General features: G+C 35.2%; 1 protein-coding gene across 2 annotated transcripts in view; it reads left to right on the top strand.

Moving 5' to 3' along the window:
* LOC147067442 (uncharacterized) overlaps nt 1-24,239 on the top strand; it is a 41,324-nt gene that overhangs the window by 5,643 nt on the left and 11,442 nt on the right. For both annotated transcript variants that reach the window (XM_085953973.1, XM_085953972.1), the window contains 17 exons: nt 323-482; nt 1,096-1,202; nt 1,289-1,362; nt 3,813-3,900; nt 7,761-7,926; nt 9,509-9,636; nt 10,319-10,410; nt 12,383-12,455; nt 13,127-13,265; nt 13,592-13,704; nt 15,616-15,701; nt 15,839-15,995; nt 19,477-19,644; nt 20,818-20,940; nt 22,184-22,362; nt 22,823-22,947; nt 23,231-23,456. In XM_085953973.1, the coding sequence (XP_085810099.1) occupies nt 323-482; nt 1,096-1,202; nt 1,289-1,362; nt 3,813-3,900; nt 7,761-7,926; nt 9,509-9,636; nt 10,319-10,410; nt 12,383-12,455; nt 13,127-13,265; nt 13,592-13,704; nt 15,616-15,701; nt 15,839-15,995; nt 19,477-19,644; nt 20,818-20,940; nt 22,184-22,362; nt 22,823-22,947; nt 23,231-23,456 (2,204 nt within the window). The remainder of the gene's footprint in view (nt 1-322; nt 483-1,095; nt 1,203-1,288; nt 1,363-3,812; nt 3,901-7,760; nt 7,927-9,508; nt 9,637-10,318; nt 10,411-12,382; nt 12,456-13,126; nt 13,266-13,591; nt 13,705-15,615; nt 15,702-15,838; nt 15,996-19,476; nt 19,645-20,817; nt 20,941-22,183; nt 22,363-22,822; nt 22,948-23,230; nt 23,457-24,239) is intronic.

Raw genomic sequence — 24,239 nt, 5'->3', positions numbered from 1 at the left:
AACGACGGTTAAATTTGTTCATACAAAAATACTAAAATCGCGATTAAAAAATTGGAGGGTGGGGGTAGGAGAGTGAAAATTTGGGGTTATATGTATTTTTTGATGCCAAATAAAAAAAAATACAAAAAAAAAATTGTCAAAAAAATAAAAGAAATTTTTTTCTGGATAGAGATACCCTAATCACCTAGCGCTATGAAATATACTTTATGACCTATTCTCATACCATAATATACATTAAAAATTCATAAAAATCGATAGAGCCGTTTCGGAGGAGTGCGACCACAAACACCGTGACACGAGATTTTTATATTTATTTTTACAGGCTGTGAAGATTCTTCTTTTTCAATTAATTGCCTACTTCAGAATGAAAATCATCAATACAAATGTTACTCAGTTTTCCATGCTAAAAACAAAAACGGTAGAAATTTCTACGAATACTGTGCACAACAAGAAATTCGTGAAAATTCTGTGACAAAGAGCAGGTATTATATTATATTATTATTTAATAGGTAGGTAATATTATTCTTTTTCAAAGTTTATCCTTGTTAATTAATTGAACTAGCGTTTACTTGATAGAACTCCATTATGGTGTTGAAACAAAGTTAATTTCGTTGACAGCTGTTTCGGACTGGACTATAAACCCATGTCAATATCTTAATATCTGATTCTTATCACATTCACACCAGTAGCGTAGCTTCATCCTCTATTAATAGCCTAGTATGGGCTCTTCGCCACTGACATTATACTATAAGTGGCATTGCCTAAATACCTATCTTTGCTTTGTGAACAAGTTCCTCAATCTATAAATTGTTTAGTTTTAAAACTGTTTGGGTATTTTATAATTTTTATATTGAAAGAGTTGGGTCAATATTCTGATTAAAAGATATCAAAATTGCAAAATGCCTATAATATTACATAGGTAGGTACCACTAATTTTGACATTATTGAACTATAAAGATTGACAGCCAGCATGATTTTTCACATAAACCTTGTTTAAAGAAATAGACTCATATACTCATACTAAGTTTTCCAATTGAAACAATTATGGAATAAATATTTTTGTATCAATAATTAATTATATCTTCATAATTACAGGTATATTTCAGATCATATGAAGATTTGCAACACATTAAATGGAGTAAATGACGACATTATTAAAAAAGATGATGACCTTAACTATAACTATCATCACTGTATAAAAAGTATGTATCACAAGTTATGTAAAACATTGTAATTATAATACCTGTATAAGCCTATGAGAAGAGTAATCATCCATAACATATTACAGCTCTGTCATACTCATATCTTCCGTTCCTGACTCAACCAATTGACATTGATGGGTGGTTTGATCTACAGAATACAGTGAGTTACTACATTATGCATTATATTAAAATAAATAAGAATCTTTTAAGAACAGGTATAATCAGGGGCTTTCTGTGGACAAGGCGAACCAGGCAACCGTCTAGGGGCGGGGGGGTAGATTTTGGTACAAAAGTTATGCTTAGAAAAATAATATGATTATTCATTTACATTTCACTGGATCTAAATAGATAGAACAGTGAGCAACATGAACAAATTTTTCCCCACATTATTGCACAGTTGAAGATTAGTTATTAGCGATTAAAAGATTTAATATTGTTAATAACCATATCCTTGCTTTTTCGTGCAAGGTGGTTGTTAGTAATTTTGAACAATCACAAACACCCAGGCATGAGAAAATCACATAAATATATTGTGTCCTCATCGGGAACGAACCCAGAGCTCCCGGTTGGAAGGCCGGTGCCTTAGGCACTGCACCACGAGAGCCGCCCAACGGTAGTAAGTTTGTAAGTCATAATACAAAGAAGAAAAATGACAAAAAGAGCTTATTCAGCCTATAAACAATATTGACGAAAGATGACATTTATTTTAAATGCGCATGACAACTTCTGCCATTTTCTGTTTATATGTGTGTGTGTATTTTTTGGAAATTGAAATACTTTCTCCCATTGATTTATCATGTAGGCCTTTATTAAATTCGCATAGGTTTGATGCATTCATCATATTCTGTACATCAATTGGGGCATTTCATTGGTCGCCCTATTTCCAATAGTTTGCTATAGTATGGTATGCAACCAATAAAGTCATAATATATCGTTAAAGTGCAGATGAGTCACAAACTTATAGTGGACTAACCTGCACATTACATGACTTTTATTCATTTTATTTCATTCTCAATAATTATTGACAGTGAAATTGTGACACTTCTTTGAAGTTAATTTGTCACATAGGGTTATAAGGTAATAGCGGCTGTACATGTACATGGATTTACTGGCAACAATAGTGTGTAAATTAATCTATCGCGATAATAACTGTTTACACGTAAAGGTGGTGACTGTCTCGCCAATGTCATTCTTCAAGCGTACGCGAGACGCGCTGTTATCATTGTATGGTGTTATTTCACTGGTTCTGAAAATTGGTAAACATCAAACTACTCTGCGCAGTGTAGTTTGTATTTTATCCGGCAGGTTCGCAACTATCATTTTACTACGCAGGCACAGATATCACACAAATTCCAACTGTTGCATGAAAATTCAGAAACCGCTGAACTTTTTATCCTTTCATGCAATCTTGCAACTTGCACGATAATACGTGTTTATAGTGCCTGTACACGTGCATGGATTTACTTTGAGCAATAGTGTATATTTTAAACTATCGCGATAATAACTGTTTACACATAAAGTGCTGGCTGTCTTGCCAATCTCATTCTTCAAGAGTAAGCGAGATGCGATGTTGTCATTTTATAGTAGGTACTATTTGACAGTTCGTGAAAATTGGTTAACCTCAAAATGAGTTTGCGCGATGTAGTTCGTTTTTTTTCCTGGCAGGTTCACCACTATCGTTCTACTGCGCATGCGCAGATATCGAACAAATCCCAACCGTCGCGTGAAAATTTGGAAGCTTCCGAATTTTTTGATTCATGCATTCAACCTTAAGTTGTGTATACATGCATTTTCTTATCTGCAGTAAACCCATGCATATCTAAGCGTGCTATAATGCTACATTATAAGTGGGCCTATCTAGAGTTTTCCTATGAAAGGACTTTGTAATAGTACTCAGCTTTTAGTTTGAATTTTAGAATGAAATGAAATTTATTAATGGTTCATATTATTGGTGATTTCGTGATGCACGTCTGGGGTTAGTATATAGTATATTAGTCTATGCCTGGGGTGTAGTGTCTAGGAAAAAAACCAAAGACAAAAGAAGAGAGATATTATTTTTGGTATATTAGTCCACTAGATCAGTGGTCCCCAACCCCCAGTCCATGGATCGAATGGTACCGGGCCGCCAAGGAACCCAAGGAAGGAGATTGGCACCACAGCACTTAAATTCCTATTGCCATTTCCGATATCCTATCTGTGTGAAGCGGGGTTTTCTGCAATGACAGCAACCAAAATAAAACAACGAATAAACTGGACATAAGCAACACACTTTGGGTGTCATTGTCTCCTATTACCCCCAGATGGAACCTTCTCGTTGCAAAGAAAAAAGCTCAGAGTTCTCATTGATTTAGCGTTCTAGTGAGTTAAAATGTTAAATCACTTTATATTCATTTTTTCGTGCAACTGTAAAAATTATTTTGAAGGCATGTTTAAATACAATTAAATTAAAATTATTAAATCAAAACAATCTAAAATATAAGCAATCAACGTCCCCCCCTCAGTTGGCTGCGGTAAAATTATCAAACGTTGACCGGTCCACGGCGATAAAAAGGTTGGGGACCACTGCACTAGATGAAACAAGAAACTGATAATGAATATTCGTGTTTTCAGGTATTACCGGAAGTAGATAGCATAAATCGTCAACGGACCGAGAGGTCGAAGAATAATAAAAATATGCCTAACACAAAAGAATTAACAGGTAAGCTTTTTTGGACTGCCAAAAATTACTAATAGTATACTAAGTAGATATACTTGTATCGCACAAATAGGCCACATAGTCAATATTGCATTTTGTAATAGGGCTAAAGGGACAATAACTCAGAGTCCCCGAATTTGTGAAGACCCCAAGAAAACTAAATTGAATACACAAGGGAGAGGAAGCGACTGTCCACTCGCCAATGAATTACAGTAGTCCGAATTCTCCACAGAATAGGTAGTTTTAAAAAACATGATATTATTAAAATCAATGGCAACAAAACTATAGCACCAAAAGAAATATGTACTTAATGTGCATTCTGACGTTAGGGTTTGCAAAAATCATTTATTTTTCACGGATCATCCAAATTCTTCATGGTATACATGCAATAGTATAGACCAGTGGTTCTCATGTGTGGCCACCAGAATATTTTGCTGCGGCCACCAGCGCTTCACAGAATAGTATTTCAAAAATTTATTTATAAAATTATGCAATTGGTTGAATACACATGACTTGTATTAAATTTCTTTCAACGCTCAAATGATCCATAATGTGGTCTTGTGATGAGGTCATGTGTGAAATAGTCCAATTCTGCCGGTATACAATTTCAAGCATTTGTTTAAATGTAGGACCAAATATGGAAAGAGTCGTCACCATTTTATTTAATACTTATCGTATTCGAGAGAGAGAGATGAGGTAAAACTATTTAAGTTGTTTTTGTTGGACTCTTCGAGCTGCAGTGCAATATTTCAGTCAGTTGCACGATAACCTACGCTAGTTCATGCTGTAATCGCGTGCTTATCTTCAGTGAGAGTTTATCTAAATATATTCAGTTTTAAAGCGAGTACTTTATGTTTGTTTTTTTTATGCTTAGGAAAACATCTGTATATTAATTTATTCTACATTCTTTTGGTTCTAATGAGAAATTGATTTACTCATTCATTGGAATACTGGTATAGACCACAAAGTATTATAAAAATTAACTTTTTTTTTGATTTAATATTTTTTCCTTTTGTTTTTGGGCCACAGTATGAAAATAGTATTAACCCGTGCCCCTGGGTATGCTTTGCATATCAGAAGCGATATGGTGTCCTGAAGATACCATGAATATGTAAAATTTAGTTGAACTATCGCAATGGTGTACCGACACACAGCCCTTGCTCATGGACATTTTATGTACTTACAATTATAATATAAATATTGGAAACATCCGAGAAAAGTCAGTCGCCAGGCGAGGCCTCCAAAGCGCGAACAAATTGACATTGAGAAGCTCCGACGCCGCAGAATTCGGATCGACTTCGAAACTGCTGTACGAGATAGTGTAGATCGTATCTACGAGCGGCACACATCTGAATCCGACCTCATTGAGGCGGACTGGAGCCTCATAAAGAGTGCGATTCGGTCGGCCCGTACCGTCCTTGGTACCAGAAGGAGTGAGCAGCCAAAGTGGATGTCTGACGAAATGTGGGCTGAAATTGCAAAACGAGCCAGGCTGAAAGCCCTGAGAGACGAGGAGACAGACCCCGACCGAACCGAGGACCGCCGGACTGACTACCAAACCCAAGACAGGGTAGTCAAACGATCCGTGCGGTTGGACAAGCGCAATTTTATGAACCAGCAAATTGAAGCGGCAGAGGAGGCAGCATACAGAAACGACACCAGGAAACTCTTCCGAATCACCCGTGAAGTCTGCGGTAGGCGACCACCGACTCCCGGAGCCATTCGTGGTCCCAGTGGAGCAATAGAGTCTGACGCAGAATGTGTCAAGAAGATTTGGAAGAATCATTTCTGCGGAGTGCTGAACCGCCGTACATATCTGCGGAAACTTTACTTTTGGACATTCCCCGAGCGACCGACATTTCCGATTGCCCGCCCACGCACACCGAGATAAAATCGGCTGTGAAAAGGCTCAAGAACGGAAAGGCACCGGGGGGAGACGGGATTCATCCTGAATTCCTCAAGTACAGCCTGAGCGCAATCCTGCACCCTATGTTTCATTTGATGACAAAGGTGTGGGAAGAAGAGTGCTGTCCAAGGGACTGGGTGAACGGTGAAATCATCACACTTCACAAAAAAGGTGACCCTCTAAGCTGCGACAATTACCGAGGCATTACGCTACTCAGTGTTCCGGGAAAGATTTTGGCAAACATCCTTTTGATGAGAATAAGGGACCCAATAATGCACGTCCTCAGGAAAAACCAAGCCGGATTTCTACCTGGTCGAGCGTGTGCAGACCAAATCCACAACCTTCGATCTCTTCTCCAGCAGAGCCATGAGCTGAACAGTCCGATGGCCTGCTGCTTTGTGGATTATGAGAAGGCTTTCGACAGTCCGCACCGCCCCTCCCTCTGGACGATACTGGGAGCATACGGGATCCCTCCCAAGATCATTGCCATAATCAAAAGCCTGCACGAGAATAGCGAATGCTGTGTCAGAATTGGAGACACTGTCACGGAATGGTTCGGGGTCACGACCGGAGTCAGACAGGGTTGTGTCCTTGCACCGTTTCTCTTCATCATTCTCTTTCACTTCATACAACGGAAGTCAATACCACCCGACCGAGGCATACCTGTTACCCCCACGGTGAAGCTTTGCGACCTAGAATACGCCAATGACGCTGTCCTATTCGACAACTCAATCGAGGGCATTCAAGAGACAATTGACAGATTGCATAACAACTCCTCTCGCGTTGGTTTGAAAATCAACGCGAAGAAAACCAATGTCTTGTGTAATAGCACTTGTCCTGATACAGATTTTCCTTTGATTAGCGACGGACAAAACATCGAGAGCGTCGATAGCTTCAAGTGCCTGGGGGTACACATCACGGGAGATGGCATTTTGCAGAAAGAGCTCGCTATCCGAATGGGAATGGCTGGAGCAACATTCAACTTGATGCGGAATGTCTGGGACTCACGATTGTACTCGGTCAAAACCAAATGCCGCCTATTCGACGCTTGCATTCTGACGGTGCTGCTTTACGGTAGCGAATCATGGCACCTTACGAAGGCTCAGAGCAACCGTATACTGAGCTTCGAAAACAGATGTTTGCGACGAATACTGGGTGTGCGGTGGTATGACTTTAATTATATTTTTTTTTATAAGAGTTTAATTTTTTATAAGAATTTAATTATAAGAGAAATACCAAGCAGCCTCTCATCACGCTGAAAGTGAAGAGGCGACGTTGGACCTGGCTCGGCCACGTGCTGCGGATGCCAGAAGAGAACTTCAACCTGGTTTGCCTGTTCTTCAAGCCGACCGGATTCCGGCGTCCTGGAAGGCCGCTAAATACAATCTAGAGAGTGTATACGGCGGAGCTATGGGATGCTGGTTTGACCTGGAACGATGCAAGAAGACTGGCGAGCGACAGGGATTCTTGGAGGCGCCGCGTGGTGTCCATATGCTCCAGTTAAGCGGCGGATATGGCAAAAGAAAAAAAGAAGATTATTTCTTTGTACAGATTCTTCAGAATACAGATTGACGAGGACCGTTTGAAACCGCTACTTATATTTTTTATATATACCGATTATAGTATTGATCCCTTTTCTTGTGCCATAACATCCCTATTCACAAGTGGGTTATCTATGAAAAAAAAATGTTGTGATTTTCTTAGTTTTATTCTACAATGCTCCAGCCTCTGAGGATTGGGCAAACGCAAGGCTGAGGCTTTTTCTTTGGCTGGTATCTCATCCAGAGGCCCCGGGTCTAATTCCCAATAAAGTCACAATACATTTATGTGATTTTTATAAAGCCTGCGTTTTTATGTGATTGTTTCACTAATAGTTCTCCACTACTGTCATTGGACCTCATGGCTTGTTATTGTGTTAAAAATTAAAATGTATATTGACATCATTTAAATTTTACAGATATGAGCAACTGTGAAGAAAAGACTTTTTCAATAAATTGCCAACTCACAGATGAAAAACATAACATTTCATATAAATGTTACTACTACAATGAATTCAATAATGGTACAGATGTGTATAAATACTGTACAAGCCTTGAGACACGATTCAGTTCAAATCCAGACAGGTATTTTACTTAATATTTTTACTAGACTTAATATCTTTACTAGACTTTTACATTTATGAGTTCATCAGAACAAATTAGCATTATTTCCCAACATACTGAATGCATGCACCTTGGTGGTAGTGGCTTGACATTTTTCTTTTGACCATGTCCGATCCTAATAAGATCATATGGGCCTCCATGGAGTGGAGGTTTGTATTGACAGATTTTTTTTTCTTTGTGGTAGTGGCTCGACTATATACTGAGCGATTATTTAACGTTTACTCTAATAATTATTAAAATTGTGAGAATTTGAACATATTGCCTACATGTATTTAATGTTCCACTGGTAAATAATTTACGGTATCAGATTTGGTAGAACGGCTATCTCTGAATCATGACATGATCATTATCTTATGGTGGGGAGGGTCCAGAAGAAATGTTTGAGACTCTTTTACTTTCGGCTGTATGGATATCGACTGTGTTTAGGAAAAAGGGCGTAACCCTCGATTTTTCGAAAAGTGTTTTTATTAGATATTAACAATGTATACAACTAAATACACGTTCTGTAGAAAGGAAGTAAGCCGCAAATGCCAAATTATTATCTAAATTCAGGTTTTAATTGAGCTTTGATTAAGTTTTAATCTAAGGAAAAAAGCATTTACACTCAATTTTAATAATTTTTCTATAATAACTTCTTTAATTATTGTTACATCGAAAAGATATTACACGAAATCATCACATGCACCCAATGTATGTGCCTATTTAAAAAAAAATATTAAACCAAAATCATTCGAAAAAACGTTTTTGCCCCTCCTGTAAAATTTGTTCTGTGAGGGTTACGCCCTTTTTCCTAAACACGGTTGATATTATCCGTGGCTCTATCCGACTGACTTTCTCTAAGGTACGCTTACATACTCTAGCTTAAAGTTTAGAAGGGATTTTTATTTAGCTACATATTTTTTCCGACTTATACGCGGCGCGGCGTAAATAAAAAACTCTGCAATTTTTGGTGGTATTGGCTTGTGTGTCTCTGATAATTATCTTAGGAATCGGGGGTATCCGTTGTTTGGGATTTTTCTCCCAAGGTGCAGAACTAACCTGCCATTAGTAATGCCAATTGGTAAGGCAATAACTATGTTTAATCAAATCGCTTCGGATTTTGATATATTCCACTTAGGTGAGGTGAATTTAGGTGGACGTTGTTTTATGAGTTTTTAAAATAGGGTCTATTAACCTAGTTCACTCTGTGTGCTTTCGTGTACCTTTATTTTTCTTATTTATTATTGTATTGTTCCCTCACATTACCCTGTATTTTTATTTGAAAATTGTTAACACTTACTTGTCATGTCGTGAATGCTTTGAATTTATAATTTGTCATTATATGTAAAATAAATAAATTTGAATTTGAATTTATTGCGGCTGGGAAAATGCACATTTTTTAATATGTGTTTGATCCAGTGCAATGACCAAATTGGTTGGGCATATGGTTGACATATAAATTAGAAAATACCGAGAGCATCACCTGTTTCAATTATGTTGTCCACGGAATAATTATCTAAACTATCTTTGCAATTACGTATCAATCATATTTTTTATCTTACAGGTGCATTCCAAATTACCAGAAGATTTGTAATATTTTAAATGAAAACACTGGCGGTGGAGTAAAAGAACTCAATACTCTCACACGACGCAGTAATGAAACAGTTAATCATTATTATCACTGTATCAAAAGTATGTACCAAGTCATGTGAAATATTATATTAAAATGTAATATTATTATTATACTAAACTTCAGAAGCGAAGGGTGGAGGTAGGCTGTTAAGATTCGCCATACATAGTGCATATTAAACCTTGTTAGTTATACGTATTTATTTTTATTGAACTAAGACTACAATTTACAGATTGTGTTAGTTAGTTTTTAAAAACAAATTAAACCCTGCCTAAACCAAACCATAATAGTGTTGGTGTACTTTGAGCGATACGACAAAATTGTGCTCACTTTTTCATTCATATTTCGTAGGATTAAGAATATATATTACACATATTTTTAGTTCATTTTTTTAAATTCATTAAACCCTGCCTAAACCAAACTATAATAGATAAAAATTATTATTCTATCTATAAAATACCCAAAATATAATTGCATAATTTTAGATATTTTATAGATAGAGTATTTTTTGACTATTATCTATTATGGCTTGGTTTCGCAGGGCTTAATTGAATTTTAAAAACTAACCAACACCATCTGTAAATTGTAGTGTTATTTCAATGAAGACAAATACGTATGATTGACAAAGTTTAGTGTGCACTTTTTATGGTGGATCTTAACAGCCTACCTCCACCCTTCGCCACTGCTAAACTTATATGATGAATGAAAGTGTCAATTATTCTAAACATAATAATATTATTACAGATCCTGCTCCTCTTTCTTTGTCGACTATACCAACTGAATTATTTGACGAGGAAAATTGGAATAAGCATTGCGATTATACATATTATAATGAGGTGAGATATATCATTTTCCATAAAAAAAACTTTCTATAGAAATTTTCTAAGGGTCGTGTGGCGTATAAATATCAAAAATAAGGAATTTAAAGTATTTTCAGAAGCAAAGCCCTTTTTTTCCGACCATATCCGATCCTAATACGATCATATGGGCCTGCACAGGGTGGAGGTTTGTACCTACATATTAACAGATTTTGTTACGAGAAATGGATGTCAGTATACACAATACACTCATGACTCATACACAAATTGAAAAACAATATGCTCACTTGCCATACCCAGGATTCGATCCTGGGACCCACGACGGGCCATCGTGGGCAAAGCCTTTATGTCATTTAGATGCTCAGTCTTTTCCTATATTGTCTCCCGATAAAATATATTAATATATACCGGAGACGAACTGTACGTTTTCCATCCGAGATTCTGAAATTTCTGTAATATGATAGTTTGATTATTATACGAGGTAAACCATTTTCTTTACACTTAGTATTTCTATCTGAATTATTATTATTATAAAGTTAAAGATATCGTTTTTGTGACCAAAACCTACTGAAAAACAACACAAAACCTAACACAAGCTGCTTATTTTTGGGTTACAATAGGTTGTGTTAGTTTATGTTGGATGTTTGGTCTCAAAACATTTTAACCTCAATGACGATATGGAGTACTTACTATAAAATTAAATATAAATATTGTACCCTATAATAAATTATCTGTATTGCTGTTAATTATTTCAATAGCTCACTGACCGTATAAAAATAAGTGATGAGTTTAAATTTTGTGTTTTCCTAACCAACTACACATAACATATGCCCAACAATATGTCACCGGTGAATATAATTTTTTTTCAGTAGTCACATGTTTCACCGCAGAATTTGACAAATTATTTTAATCACAGTTTCATATAGATCTTTATTTCGTGAACAATAAACATGGCCAACAGTAAACTTACTTTAATTAATATTTTTTTTATTATATTACATTAATTATAAAGAAAATAGATGACGCTTCTAAGAATTCAATTAAATTCTTTATTTTTTAAACAATATATTATATTTATATGTGATTAAATGCCATTATTTTTTTTTAAACTGTCTAAGTTTAATTTATTTCTGAAAAAACTGCAATCATAGACAATAATGTTATTACCTTTTAGAGGTAGGCATTTAAAGCCTGGAGCATTCCATTCATTTGAGCAGATAGCGCTGAATCTTCGCTGCAAATTGTAAAATAAAATCTGAATTCCTTCATGTCTTTGCATGACGATTTGTATACATTACGACGTCTATGTATATGTGAATCCTAAATACAATAGTTCAGTGGTGGCGAACCTATGGCACGCGTGCTACCAGTGGCACGCGAGATGATTTTGCATGGCACGAGTTTGAAGAGAAAAAAATACCTATATGTAATAATAAATAATTTATAAGAAATAGCAAGCAAATACTCTTCAACAATAAGCAGTTGGCATATTTTTACCTTTGATACGAATTGAAAATTCAATACTTGAAGACAGTTGGTTCTTTTTATTTTTTTACTTTATAATGTCTAGTCTATTTTTCTAAGAAAGTAGGCTTTAAATAATCGCCTAGTATGAAGATTTTGCTACAGATATAAATATTACAATTATCTCAGTTGGCTAACGAACCTTTTTTGTGAAGAAGAATGAAAATTGATTGCATCCAACCATTGGCCAACTCCTGGAATTTTACACTGTGCCGCATGCATAATATTGAGTCGATACTATTCACTATTAAAGTCTGTGAAAATACTCCCCCCCCCCCACACTGAACATGTTCATAATAATATACTGTCTGGAAATCTTTGCTAAAAAATCTTTGAAGTACTACTAAGCTTACATCAGCTAATATCATCGGTGATGGACTCAGTGGAGGCAGTTTTGGAGGAAACCAAAATTTTTTTATAATCAGATGAGACAATAAACTAATCATGAATATTTGTTTTACTAAAGGTATTACCCGAAGAAGATGGCCTACTATCTATCCAGCGTAACGAGAAGACCAAGAATAATCGTATATTAAACGGTAAAAAGAAATGCATTCAGCACCTATCAAAAATAGTTGCAATAATAACCGCCATGGAATAATTATAATCTTTGAGACTTTCACGGTTGTTTTTTTATCGCCGCTTCCGCTTCCACAGCGTGTACTTCTTTCTTCTTTCCTAGACGTTTCGGGCTTGTTGCAGAGGCCATTATCAAAAGATACACCATGGAATTGCTCAGCGCATCTATCCTATTGGCGGATATCGGGGTCTATAGAGGGTAGTTTATCATATTATTTATGTATTGAGGTATTATAATTGTTACAATAAGTTAGCCATCTAAACTGTCTATCTCGCTCTTAAAGTTAACACAGCCAAGAGAGGTGCTGTTAAAACAAAGCACTTTTTGACAGTTTAAACGGTTAATTTATTGTAACAATTAACCGCCTCAATACGTAAATATGATAAACTACCCTCAATAGCCGCCGATAGCAGCCTTGTGTATAGAATAGATGTGCTGAGTGATATCTGTGTTATTTTGGAGTCATAAAAATAATGGGAACATGTTAACTATTTAGAGTAGCAGATGTAATAATTGAGGCACTATATAAAAAATTACTTGAGACCAAAATAACACTTATATTCTTTTTATGACAATTTTACTATTTTACATATTTAATGTATAAAATAACCATCAACGTCCCATATTTAGTTGGAGGAGGCATGGAGAAAATGGAATGCTCCACGGGTAAAATTATTTACCCAATATCAATCCACAATGTAGATGACTATTGCAACATTTATTCTACAGAATCTTCACATGACGAGCTACTGAGTAAATTGTATAGAAGGTATGTAAACCATAACTTTCAACTTTGTTTTATTAGCAGTGTCTACTCTTCTGTTACGATTTTTTTATTGTTCATTTTTAATCAAATAAATGTCTTTCTTATAAAAAGAATTAAGATGTTAATGAGTTTTAATATGATATTTCTTTTGATATAACTAATTTTGAGTAGTTTGGCAAAGTTGTGCATCTATAAATTTCTAACAATGCGGAGTTTCGCATTAAAGTTATTTTATGGAGTACAATAATCTCTCTTTATTTCCGAATGGTAATGAAATATTTATTATTATCATCGTTGATGTAGATATTATATTAATATATTGACTTTAGGTGCATTAAAACAGATGACATGATCTGTAATATACTGGCCAGTAAAGGCAAAATAAAGGGAGCGAATACAACTACACAAGATATATACGAATCATACAGAAAGTGTGAAAATGGTATGTAAAGAAATTTAAATAATAAAATTGATATATTTTTACATTAAATGTTTTATAGAATCTTTATCTAGAGAAAACGCAAAACTTCTCGCTATTTGATGAATTTAGGTATATTTTATTTTATTCTGACCATGTTCGATCCTAAGAAGATCATATTAATTATGTCAGATCAGATTGTATTAACAGATTTCTGTTGTTACCAGAAATGGACGTTAGACACTTGCTCAACCGATTAGGTCCATAAGTCCAAACACACATTGAAAAATAATATGTGTATATGCCAGGCCCAGGATTCGAACCTAGGACCGATGACATCGCCGTAGGTATTATACAAGTGTTAAATAGTATACAGATACTATTGGGACATTATTAGTATGTTTTGAATATCTGCAATCATCAATGTTTTAATTAATATAAATAGTAATTAATATTAAAATTCGTTTATAATAATAAATTGTGCATACTTCATGTGGTAATGAGATGTCCCGGGTTCCAGCGGCTAGCTCAGGTGTCCATCGAACCCCGGATTCACAAAAAAGATATTTTAAATTGAGGTGAAATTAAATGAAACCACGTCTGTCTCGTGCGTAACTTGGTATTATCTTATATTTTAAATTTTCTTTACAGGTTTAAGTATATATTTTGTTTTTACAATAAGTTTCGCAGGTCCGTACATAGTTTTCAAGGGACGCTTACTAACTTTTTTTTTTCTTTTTAAATTTCCCGTACCCACGCCGACCAGCAAAAAGGACTCTCGTGATTGGCCAAATTTTATCGCGTGATCCTTTTTATTTGACGAATCACGAGGACCACCTCGGCGCAGGTGCACGGAGATTTTAACGTTGCCGGCAAAATTTATTAGATTTAAATACTTTAATAATAAATATTTTACACATTATATTTAGTCTTAAAATTATTTCTTTCATCCATCATCATTTATTCTTTTTAAATCAAATTAAATTTATCTTAATTACACCTCCGCCCAGTATATGATTTTCACACACCGGACGAAGGCCTTTACTTATGAATAAAAAAAAATTACGTAGTTGAGCAAGGAATCAGATTAGATGTTTTATGAAGCCGTTTCTAGAGGTCAGGGTTACGTTTCGACTTATGACTACTAAATGATTATTTTACACCGGGAGAAGCCCGCCTGTAACAGGGGTGTATCAGTAACTTAGACTAGGTACTATCTAATTTTCTATATGTGATTATTATAGCACCTGTACACGTGCATGGATTTACTGTCAGCAATAGCGTGTCAATTAAACTATCATAACAATAACTGTTTACATCCAAAAGTGTTGACTATTTCGCCAATCTCATTCAGGCGTAAGCGAGATGCGTTGTTGTCATTGTATGGTGCTATTTGATAGGTTGTGAAAATTTGGTATACGTCAAATTTCTCTGCGTATTTAAAAAGTGTTTGTAAAATTTTTGATCAATGCATGCAGTCTTGCAACTTGCACGATAATACGTGATTACATTTTACAGTCGTGACTAGGGAATCCAAACCCGAGCCAAGATTTTCATCATGATTTAAAATTTTGAAATTGTGATCTTGTAAGGTTTAAACCAGGATTTTGAGTAGAAGTGAGCACTCATGTGAATAAAGGCTGCTTTTACTCGAAGGCAGCCAGTAAAAATCAGTATAATAGTAATTTGAACAATGGTTTACCAGAGCTACATGGCTTTAACTAACTAAGGCATTATGAATATGAATATGGTATTTCCTCTCCTCTGTCCGAGAATTACTCTTCTATGGAATGTGTCACATTATATAATCAAAAATGATGGTTAATTTCATTAAATTACTCAATTATATAAAAAAAATACGTATTGTTTCTTCTCTCACTGTTTTCAGGGTTCATTAAAATAAAAATACCTAATTAATTTTTATCAATATTTCAGAATCCAAAGCATCGCTTTTGATTGAATTTGAAACGAGACTAAAGACCGCCGAATCATCACTGATAATCTGTGAGGATCTTGCAAATGTGAGGAAAATTAATAAACTATAACATAAAAGAGAGAAAATATTGGGCTAAAGTTAAACTAAAATGTCAACGTTAATCAAACAAGTGGTATTAAAAAGTATTGTTGATGATAACTTGATATTTTTATTTGCATATAGGCTACATCGTCCACTACACTGAATGGATTTGACTTAAACGCCGCAGCCACAATGTTGAAGCAACTATCGCCACGTATGACGAATAACTTGAGGCGACTTACCGTTGATCAAAATAAAGAAAATGCTAATAAGTTGCTTTCAGGAGTTCTAACAACCGGTAAACTATTTTATATAATTTTAATGAACATTACATGTACTATTTATTTTATGGTCTCAGACAGTCTTGGTCAATCGTTTTATGTTTACATGCTAAAACATAATATATGTGACTAACTAACTAAAAAAATATTGGTAATAATCGGTGGCATGTCAATGGTTTGGGGGAAAATTCAAAATTAGGAACAGTACGTATTACTTACCAGTAAATGAGGCGTCTAATTACAAAAAGCGACAAGTCCACAATTCAATATTTTCGGGAAACAATGTTTTTATGTTTCAAGCTTCAATTATTTGTTTTAATGTGCGATTATTTTTTCCGTTGTATTCTATGTCGAAATTAGAACCAAATGGCAATTTGTTTCAGCCGATAAACTCTTAAATGTAATAAATATCTTCTTCTTCTTCTTCTTCTTTGCCCATATCTGCCCCTTCGCTGGAGCATATGGACACCACGCGGCGCCTCCAAGAATCCCTGTCGCTCGCCAGTCTTCTTGCTTCGTTCCAGGTCAAACCAGCATCCCGTAGCTCCGCCGTATACACTCTGTAGATTGTATTTAGCGGCCTTCCAGGACGCCGGAATCCGGTCAGCTTGAAGAACAGGCAAGCCAGGTTAAAGTTCTCTTCTGGCATCCGCAGCACGTGGCCGAGCCAGGTCCAACGTCGCCTCTTCACTTTCAGCGTGATGAGAGGCTGCTTGGTACGTTCTCTTATCTCCTCGTTGCTCCTAAAGTCATACCGCACACCCAGTATTCGTCGCAAACATCTGTTTTCGAAGCTCAGTATACGGTTACTCTGAGCCTTCGTAAGGTGCCATGATTCGCTACCGTAAAGCAGCACCGTCAGAATGCAAGCGTCGAATAGGCGGCATTTGGTTTTGACCGAGTACAATCGTGAGTCCCAGACATTTCGCATTGAGTTGAATGTTGCTCCAACCATTCCCATTCGGATAGCGAGCTCTTTCTGCAAAATGCCATCTCCCGTGATGTATACCCCCAGGTACTTGAAGCTGTCGACGCTCTCGATGTTTTGTCCATTGCTAATCAAAGGGAAATCTGGATCAAGACAGGTACTATTGCACAAGACGTTGGTTTTCTTCGCGTTGATTTTCAAACCAACGCGAGAGGAGTTGTTATGCAACCTCTCGATTGTCTCTTGAATGCCCTCGATTGAGTTGTCGAATAGGACAACATCATCGGCGTATTCCAGGTCGCATAGCTTCACCGTGGAGGTAACAGTTATGCCTCGGTAAGGTGGTATTGACTTCCGTAGTATAAATTCAAAGAGAATGATAAAGAGAAACGGCGCAAGGACACAACCCTGTCTGACTCCGGTCGTGACCCCGAACAATTCCGTGACAGTGTCTCCAATTCTGACACAGCATTCGCTATCATCTAAATATAGGCAAAATAAAATTGGACGTAGCGCTATTTGTACCTCACTTTTTAATTTACTCCGCATAAGGCACATATTTCCGTGACACTATCGTGAGTTTACCAGATGCTACAGCATGGGAGACGCCCTTTTCAATATTGAACGCTCTCTTATTGGTTGACTTAAACACGCCCGAAATCAACCAAGCTTTAAATAATTTGAAGCACGGACTTAGCGCTTTTTGTAATAAATCGAGACTTAAAATATTTTTTTTCGTACGGTTATGTCGCGTTTTGGAATTTATAGATCAATACATATTGTGTAAAATTATACAAAGAATAGATGAGTATTTTTTTCTCGATTTTGACCAAATGTGGACTTATCGCTTTTTGGAATTAGACGCCTCTAATATCCATTTAAATGTTATATTTTTCATAATACAAACAGTATTTAACCACATATATACATATACTGGTAAAACCGCACAAATTTAATGCGTATGCATTTATAAGTAGGAAGGAAATATGACCACTAAAAAACATTTTATTGTTGAGAACCCATTTTAATCAGATGCTTTTTCATACACAAGGAGGAGATTTTGATGCTCGTTATTTTAATTTGGTATGATATCCAAGTACTTACTAAGTTTAGTTTTTTGATATGGATACATAATTGATTTGTAAATACAGAACTATCTTTATAGTTATTTATTGTTTTCAAAATCATTTGCAATATTTTAAATGTTCCGATAAACAAACACAATGAAGATCTTTTTCACAAATCAAAATATTAAATTAAAATTAAAATAATATTTTGAAGTAACCGATTGTTTCCAATAGCCGTTAAAAATCAAAATTCGATAGTTCGTTTTGCTCGCATACGTGATTGTCAGTATGATAGAGCGAGAAAGAGAAGTTCAATTCATTTTAACTGTACATGCAGCGGGGGATATCTACTTGCCTCATTATCTATTCAAAACGATAAATTAATTACGATACTTGTTTTCATAATATTCTGATTTCAAAGAATCAATTAGAGTGGTAACATGTCTAAAAACAATTTAATATTTTCATTTATCGACAATAATTGGTAGCAATTCTCGCCCGGATTTTGAAAAACATCGTAGCAGCCAAAGATTGCCAAAGCCTTGATTGAAAGGTTTGATATCGACTAATCATTGTATCTAATACAATGTAGTAGTGATGAGTGCTTAATTATCGTCCATGATCATTAGTTCTATTAATTTATGTTGATGGAAGTTACTATAATCTAATCACTTAAAAACCCAGAAAACCCATTTTAAGGTGTAAATTCCATAATATACAAACAAAAATTGATTTAAATGCTATGTTTATTCATTTAAAAGTATGTAGAAGATACAACGATTCAAAAATATTTACTGGTGAAAATATATGTAAATGCGATGTTTGTTCATAATATTCAAACAGATTATTTAACAAGTTAGACAAGCATACTGGGAAAAGATATAAACGCAATGTATGTGCATATATAAGTAGAATGTGAGACCGTGTCTTGACAACAGTTGCAGGTGAAAATATATTTATATAATATTGTGATGTTTGTCATACACGAATATTAGGCATCCAAAAAAATTAACTCAACCTACAAATGCAGTTATTGTAAGTGAGATGACGACTTACGTATAAACTGTTTTTAAAATATATACTTGAGAGAAAAATTATTTTATCTAAAATTCTTTTGCGTGTAAGTAGAATTATCGCTAGTGCCACAGATGGCAGGCATGCCTACGAGTTTGCCAACCCTGGTATAAGGTCATCTGCGCGTTGGTAATCGCAACATTTCTTATGTCCAGATGGCAACTGTCAACCTGTCCTGACCAGTTACTATTACGTTCCACTACCTTATTAGCTCATGAGTATCTGTTATTTCTTTCCGCCATTCCTTCTTCTAACCGTTCAACTGCTCATTCATAAATTTTGATGAAAATATATTATTATTTACTAATATTGTACAATTTTTGATAATACTAAAAACTGCAGCGTATCAAATATCTCCGATAAGTCAACGAGTTTGTAATCTTTTTAATGGTTAAATAAATTACTTTTATTAATTTATTACTGGTTTAGGTTCTAATCTATTGAACGAAGCCAATAAAGATACTTGGAAGAGCCTTAGCGATGCCGACCAGAAAGAAGTGGCGACGTCATTGCTCATTGGGATTGAGCAGACTGCTTTTTTCTTAGCTGACAAAATTAATCAAGAAGGTGTAATTGAAGTGAAGGACAAAAATATATGTAAGTAAATTTAAACACTGACTTCTCCATATTTTGTACGAATTGTCATTTGTTCAACGCATGCGTACTACCTGTGCTCCAGTAAGGCTGTGAGAAATGGCATCTTACTAAGCTTCAAAGGTCTCGGCTTTTGAGCTTTGAGAATCGAGAATAGAGTAGCCCTCGGTGAATGGGGTAATCGCCAAGAGATGCTTTACATGGCTGGGATATGTGTTCCGGACGCCGCCAGAGAGTGCGACACTTCGCACTCTTGTGGCACAGCCTCAAGGGTGCCATCGCAGGCCCTACGTGCTCAGGTCTGGCATGGCGTGAGGCGTGAGATTTGGCGATAGACCGAGGGAAGTGGCGCGGACTTGTGCTTGCCCTATATCCCAATGCTGGGGCGTGACAGGGTGAAAGAAGAAGAGAATAATATATTTTTTCTTATATTTTTATTGAAAAATTCTCTATTAGCAGCATTAAACTGTATTTTTTTTTTTATCGGAGAAATCTAGATTTAGAACCAGTTAATAAGGTAACAAAAGGTAATATAATAATTAATATCATTGTCGTTTCTATATAAGTGAGCATATGGGCCTCGAAAGAGTGAGGGTTCATTTCATTAGATGTTTTTCCAAGGAATGGTTATTAGCCATTAATCCAATCAATTGAGCGCTTACTCTGGATCAAACATGATATTGAAGAAGAAAAAACCACAAATGAAATTATGCGAGATTTGAACTCTTAACCGACTACTTGAGAAGCGCATACACTGTCATTATTCCACTGTGGATATAAATTCGTGTCCGAGAAGTGCATAACTGATTTCATTAGAAGAGTGAATCTGTAATCTTTTCATACAAACAGAGATGAGGAACTTTACTGTAATAGCAAATTTTATAAAGAACTATGTAACCATCAAATACTATAATAATTATTTTTTCAATACTGTGAAATAAATGACCTCACAATACTTACTCTAGAAACTGTACTAACTTCTAAATATATTATCAATTTTACACCTCTTCTCATAAATTGACCCAAGAACATAGATATGTGATATATTAATTATTTATATATTTACACCTAAACTTACTACCTAATTGTTTCAATTAGCGCATTTAGCAGATATGGACAGTATATTAGTCTATGAATATGGATATAATATTATAGCAGTATCTTTATGTGTTCCAGTATTATCGGTACGAGTTTTCAACTCAAGTAATGTGAAAAACCAGGAGTTTCTCTCAGTTTCATCAAATGAAAAATGGAGCACACATGGTAACTCGATACATCTGCCAAAAGAATCTCTCATTGGTAAAAACCTTTTTAATACTAAATACCTTCCATTGACAGTGAATAATAATTATATACTTTAATGTAAAACTATTTTTATTTTCTTTTAAACATAATATCACTTTTATAGACTTATCACTATATTATATCACGGCTACGGTCGTCTTAACCTTTTCTATGCCTCACAATATTACTACGGCAGTATCTGACAGGCCAGGCCGCAGATTGTTAAGGTGACGCATCAGTGAAACGCCAAATAATTTTCAACTGTTTTTTTTTCGGTTCGGCAATTTTGGACTCGCTGCCATTCAGTGAGAGAATGTTGACCCAGGAACACGTCACTTTGCTGCGTGATGGCGACGGGTCAATTAATTCTAAAATCGTGTAAAGATGACTAAAAACGTTACCCATTTACTTTAAAAAGAAAACATGTCAATGAATATATTATTATTGTTACTAATAGAACAATAAACAGAACATATGTTGGATTTATATAACAAATAATATTTCGTTTGACAGGCGTCATTTTCACCCGCCACCCGCAATCCGCGCATTGCCTAGCAACGATCTTTTTAGACCGTGCCTCAACTAATGCATGGCCTTAACAACACACGTTGAATGTAGAGCGAAGCTCTTACTAAAATCGGTGTAATATCGATAAATTTATGGCTTAGTATTTCATAATAAATTATTCAAACAGATGTCACTGTGTACATGTCGGGATTGTCTTACTTGATAAGTTTCCATTTCCTCACAATATTATAACTTAGATGTTGTTTATAGATATTGCCAATCAATAATTGCAGTAGTTTATTTGGGTATGTGGAAGTCTGAGGTGCTGACAGGTTTGGAGGGTTCCTTTTGAAACCACTATTGAGTGTTAAAATGCAGTAGGTAATAGTTTTGTTGCCAAGGTTTCTAATTTTTTTATTGAGTAAAAACACTCTAATTGTAGAAATTAGATATCATTTTAAGATTTTGATACTTTCTGAAGAAGTGACCGCTTCATGGAAACCCATCACTGAATAATTATTATCAAACTATAATTTAGTACTTTTACTTTCTTTGAAATATAATATCAATATAGACTTATCGCATTATCATAGTTATGGACTTCTTAGCAGCGATCTGCAGAACTACAAATCAGCTAATAATAATTATCTTCATTCACATTATTTTTTACATACATATTGTGCTACAGACTAAATAATTATTATGATCTTGGATAAGTCTAAATCATCTTACAATAACTATTGTTTTATAGGGGATGATAATGGAATGGTTCGTATTGTGTTCATGATATTTAATGGGTTGAATGATGCAATGCAGCCAAAAATGACACCAGAATCAATTGAAGTTCTTAAAAATCCATCATTGAAAGAAGACCTTCGAGAGATTCCTGGCAATCAAGAGAGGATTTCTAATAAAGTTGTAAATTCGAATGTGAGTAACTGTACTAAATTATGATTTTTATTTACTTATATAATAAATTATAATATATTTTCTGCTTAATTATTGATGTAATAAATTACATAATTGTTTATGAAAAATATACTATCATTCACGTAATCAAACATTAGTATAAATTATCAAGTATAGACATATAAGTACCTATTTAAAGGGGCCCGTAAACCAGCAACTTTTTAGGTCACCATGATAATTATTATTGTGCTATGGAAAATTGTGTTGCTGTTAATAATTCCGCAAAATACGAAAATAGTACTCTGTGCTGCCGAATTTTTCCATCTATTAGAGTTGCCGCTACATAACTTTGCACTCCGGCTCTAGGATGGAAGTGATGTAATATATTCCAAAAATATTTTTTAAAATTAAAAATAAAGTTAAATTCTAAATATCTAAAGACAGGAATATATTTACAGAAAAATGTTCCTAATTTTTTTAGGTAATCGCAGCATGCCTTAATGACCCTAAACGTAACCAACTACAAAAACCTGTGTCGTTCACTCTGCGACATTTGCGTACAGACGTTACCAATCCGAAGTGCGTCTTTTGGGATGAAATACACAGGTTAACATATTAAATATTTATAATTTTTACCCACAATATAGCGTCAATCTTTGTATTTTTATTGAAGTATTTATTTTTATGAGCGTCTTTTGGTAAGTCATGTAATACAAATTATGTATTAATTAAGTGATTATAATAAATTCATGAGCTCTTTGCAGGAAAAAGTATCAATGTTTGACGATTGCATATTATGTAGAATAATTCATATTCTTTAAATTACGTTTCACTTAACCGTGAAAATTTACAATCTTTTAATAATAATATGTTTTGTTATCGTTTTTAGTAATTGGTCTGCTGATGGGTGCGTAATGAAATGGACAAATGCCACGCACACGGGTTGTGAGTGCACTCACCTAACGAATTTTGCTGTTTTGATGGACGTGAATGCCGTTCCTCTCTCTGCTGGTCATGTCCTCGCTCTTCATCTCATCACAGTCATCGGATGCACTATTAGTGTTCTGGCTCTATTTGCCGCTATGATTATTTTTCATTGTTTTAAGGGGATGAAAGTGAGTTTGTTGACCACCTAATTCAATTAGTATGTATCGTTCTTAATCTTTATTTCTCTGGTTTACTCTCTATGACAACAGCGATCACTTTCATGCCCAGTTTATACCTGACGAGTACGTTGCTGGGAGAGTGAACTTGGCCGAGTACTAAACAATTTCGACGCAAAGTACTGCCATCTCCCGTCAAAATGCGTTGGTGCGAGATGCATTTTTCTTGCATCCTGGCCGTATACTGATTATCGTCATCGTCTGTGATATTTTGGGACTTGGGAGGTGAACAAATAACACTGGAATGGTCGAAAACGGCGATTTTTATTTAGTTAACATTACTATATGACTACATATTTATAAATTTATTTTAGAGCGCGGTATGAATATGTTTACGGTTACGATGATAAATCGATTCTGCTCTCTGTTTTCAAAATGGCTGCTTAACCTTCTCTTCTGCGCATGCGCACCAAGATCGTTTGTCTTTCGATCCTACCGCTGCAATCATTTAGCGCTATGAGCGGTCTCGCATCGCTTTTAAGTGATAATGGGGACCATTCGGGAGTGTAACAGTACCTGCAGTACTCAGCCTAGTGATCCAACGAGTAAAATGAACGAACGAGTAAATAGAAACCGCTTCTATGTCGTTCGACTGGTGTCGGAGTGTCCACGATCACTGTCAACTGTGATTTTATGAATACATATGACTGTAATTTTGCAACATCTTTGTTTATTTGTTTTTATTAATTTTGCAATGGCAATAAAGTGGCACTATGCAAAAAGAATGTTCTTAAA

This window comes from Rhyacophila brunnea, unplaced genomic scaffold (assembly GCF_057557595.1).
Source record: "Rhyacophila brunnea isolate RB1 unplaced genomic scaffold, BYU_Rbru_1.0 scaffold_4, whole genome shotgun sequence".
Classification (NCBI taxonomy): Eukaryota; Metazoa; Arthropoda; class Insecta; order Trichoptera; family Rhyacophilidae; genus Rhyacophila; species Rhyacophila brunnea.
The sequence above is the reverse complement of the archived record's forward strand: the minus strand, read 5'-3'. Positions and strand labels throughout refer to the sequence as shown.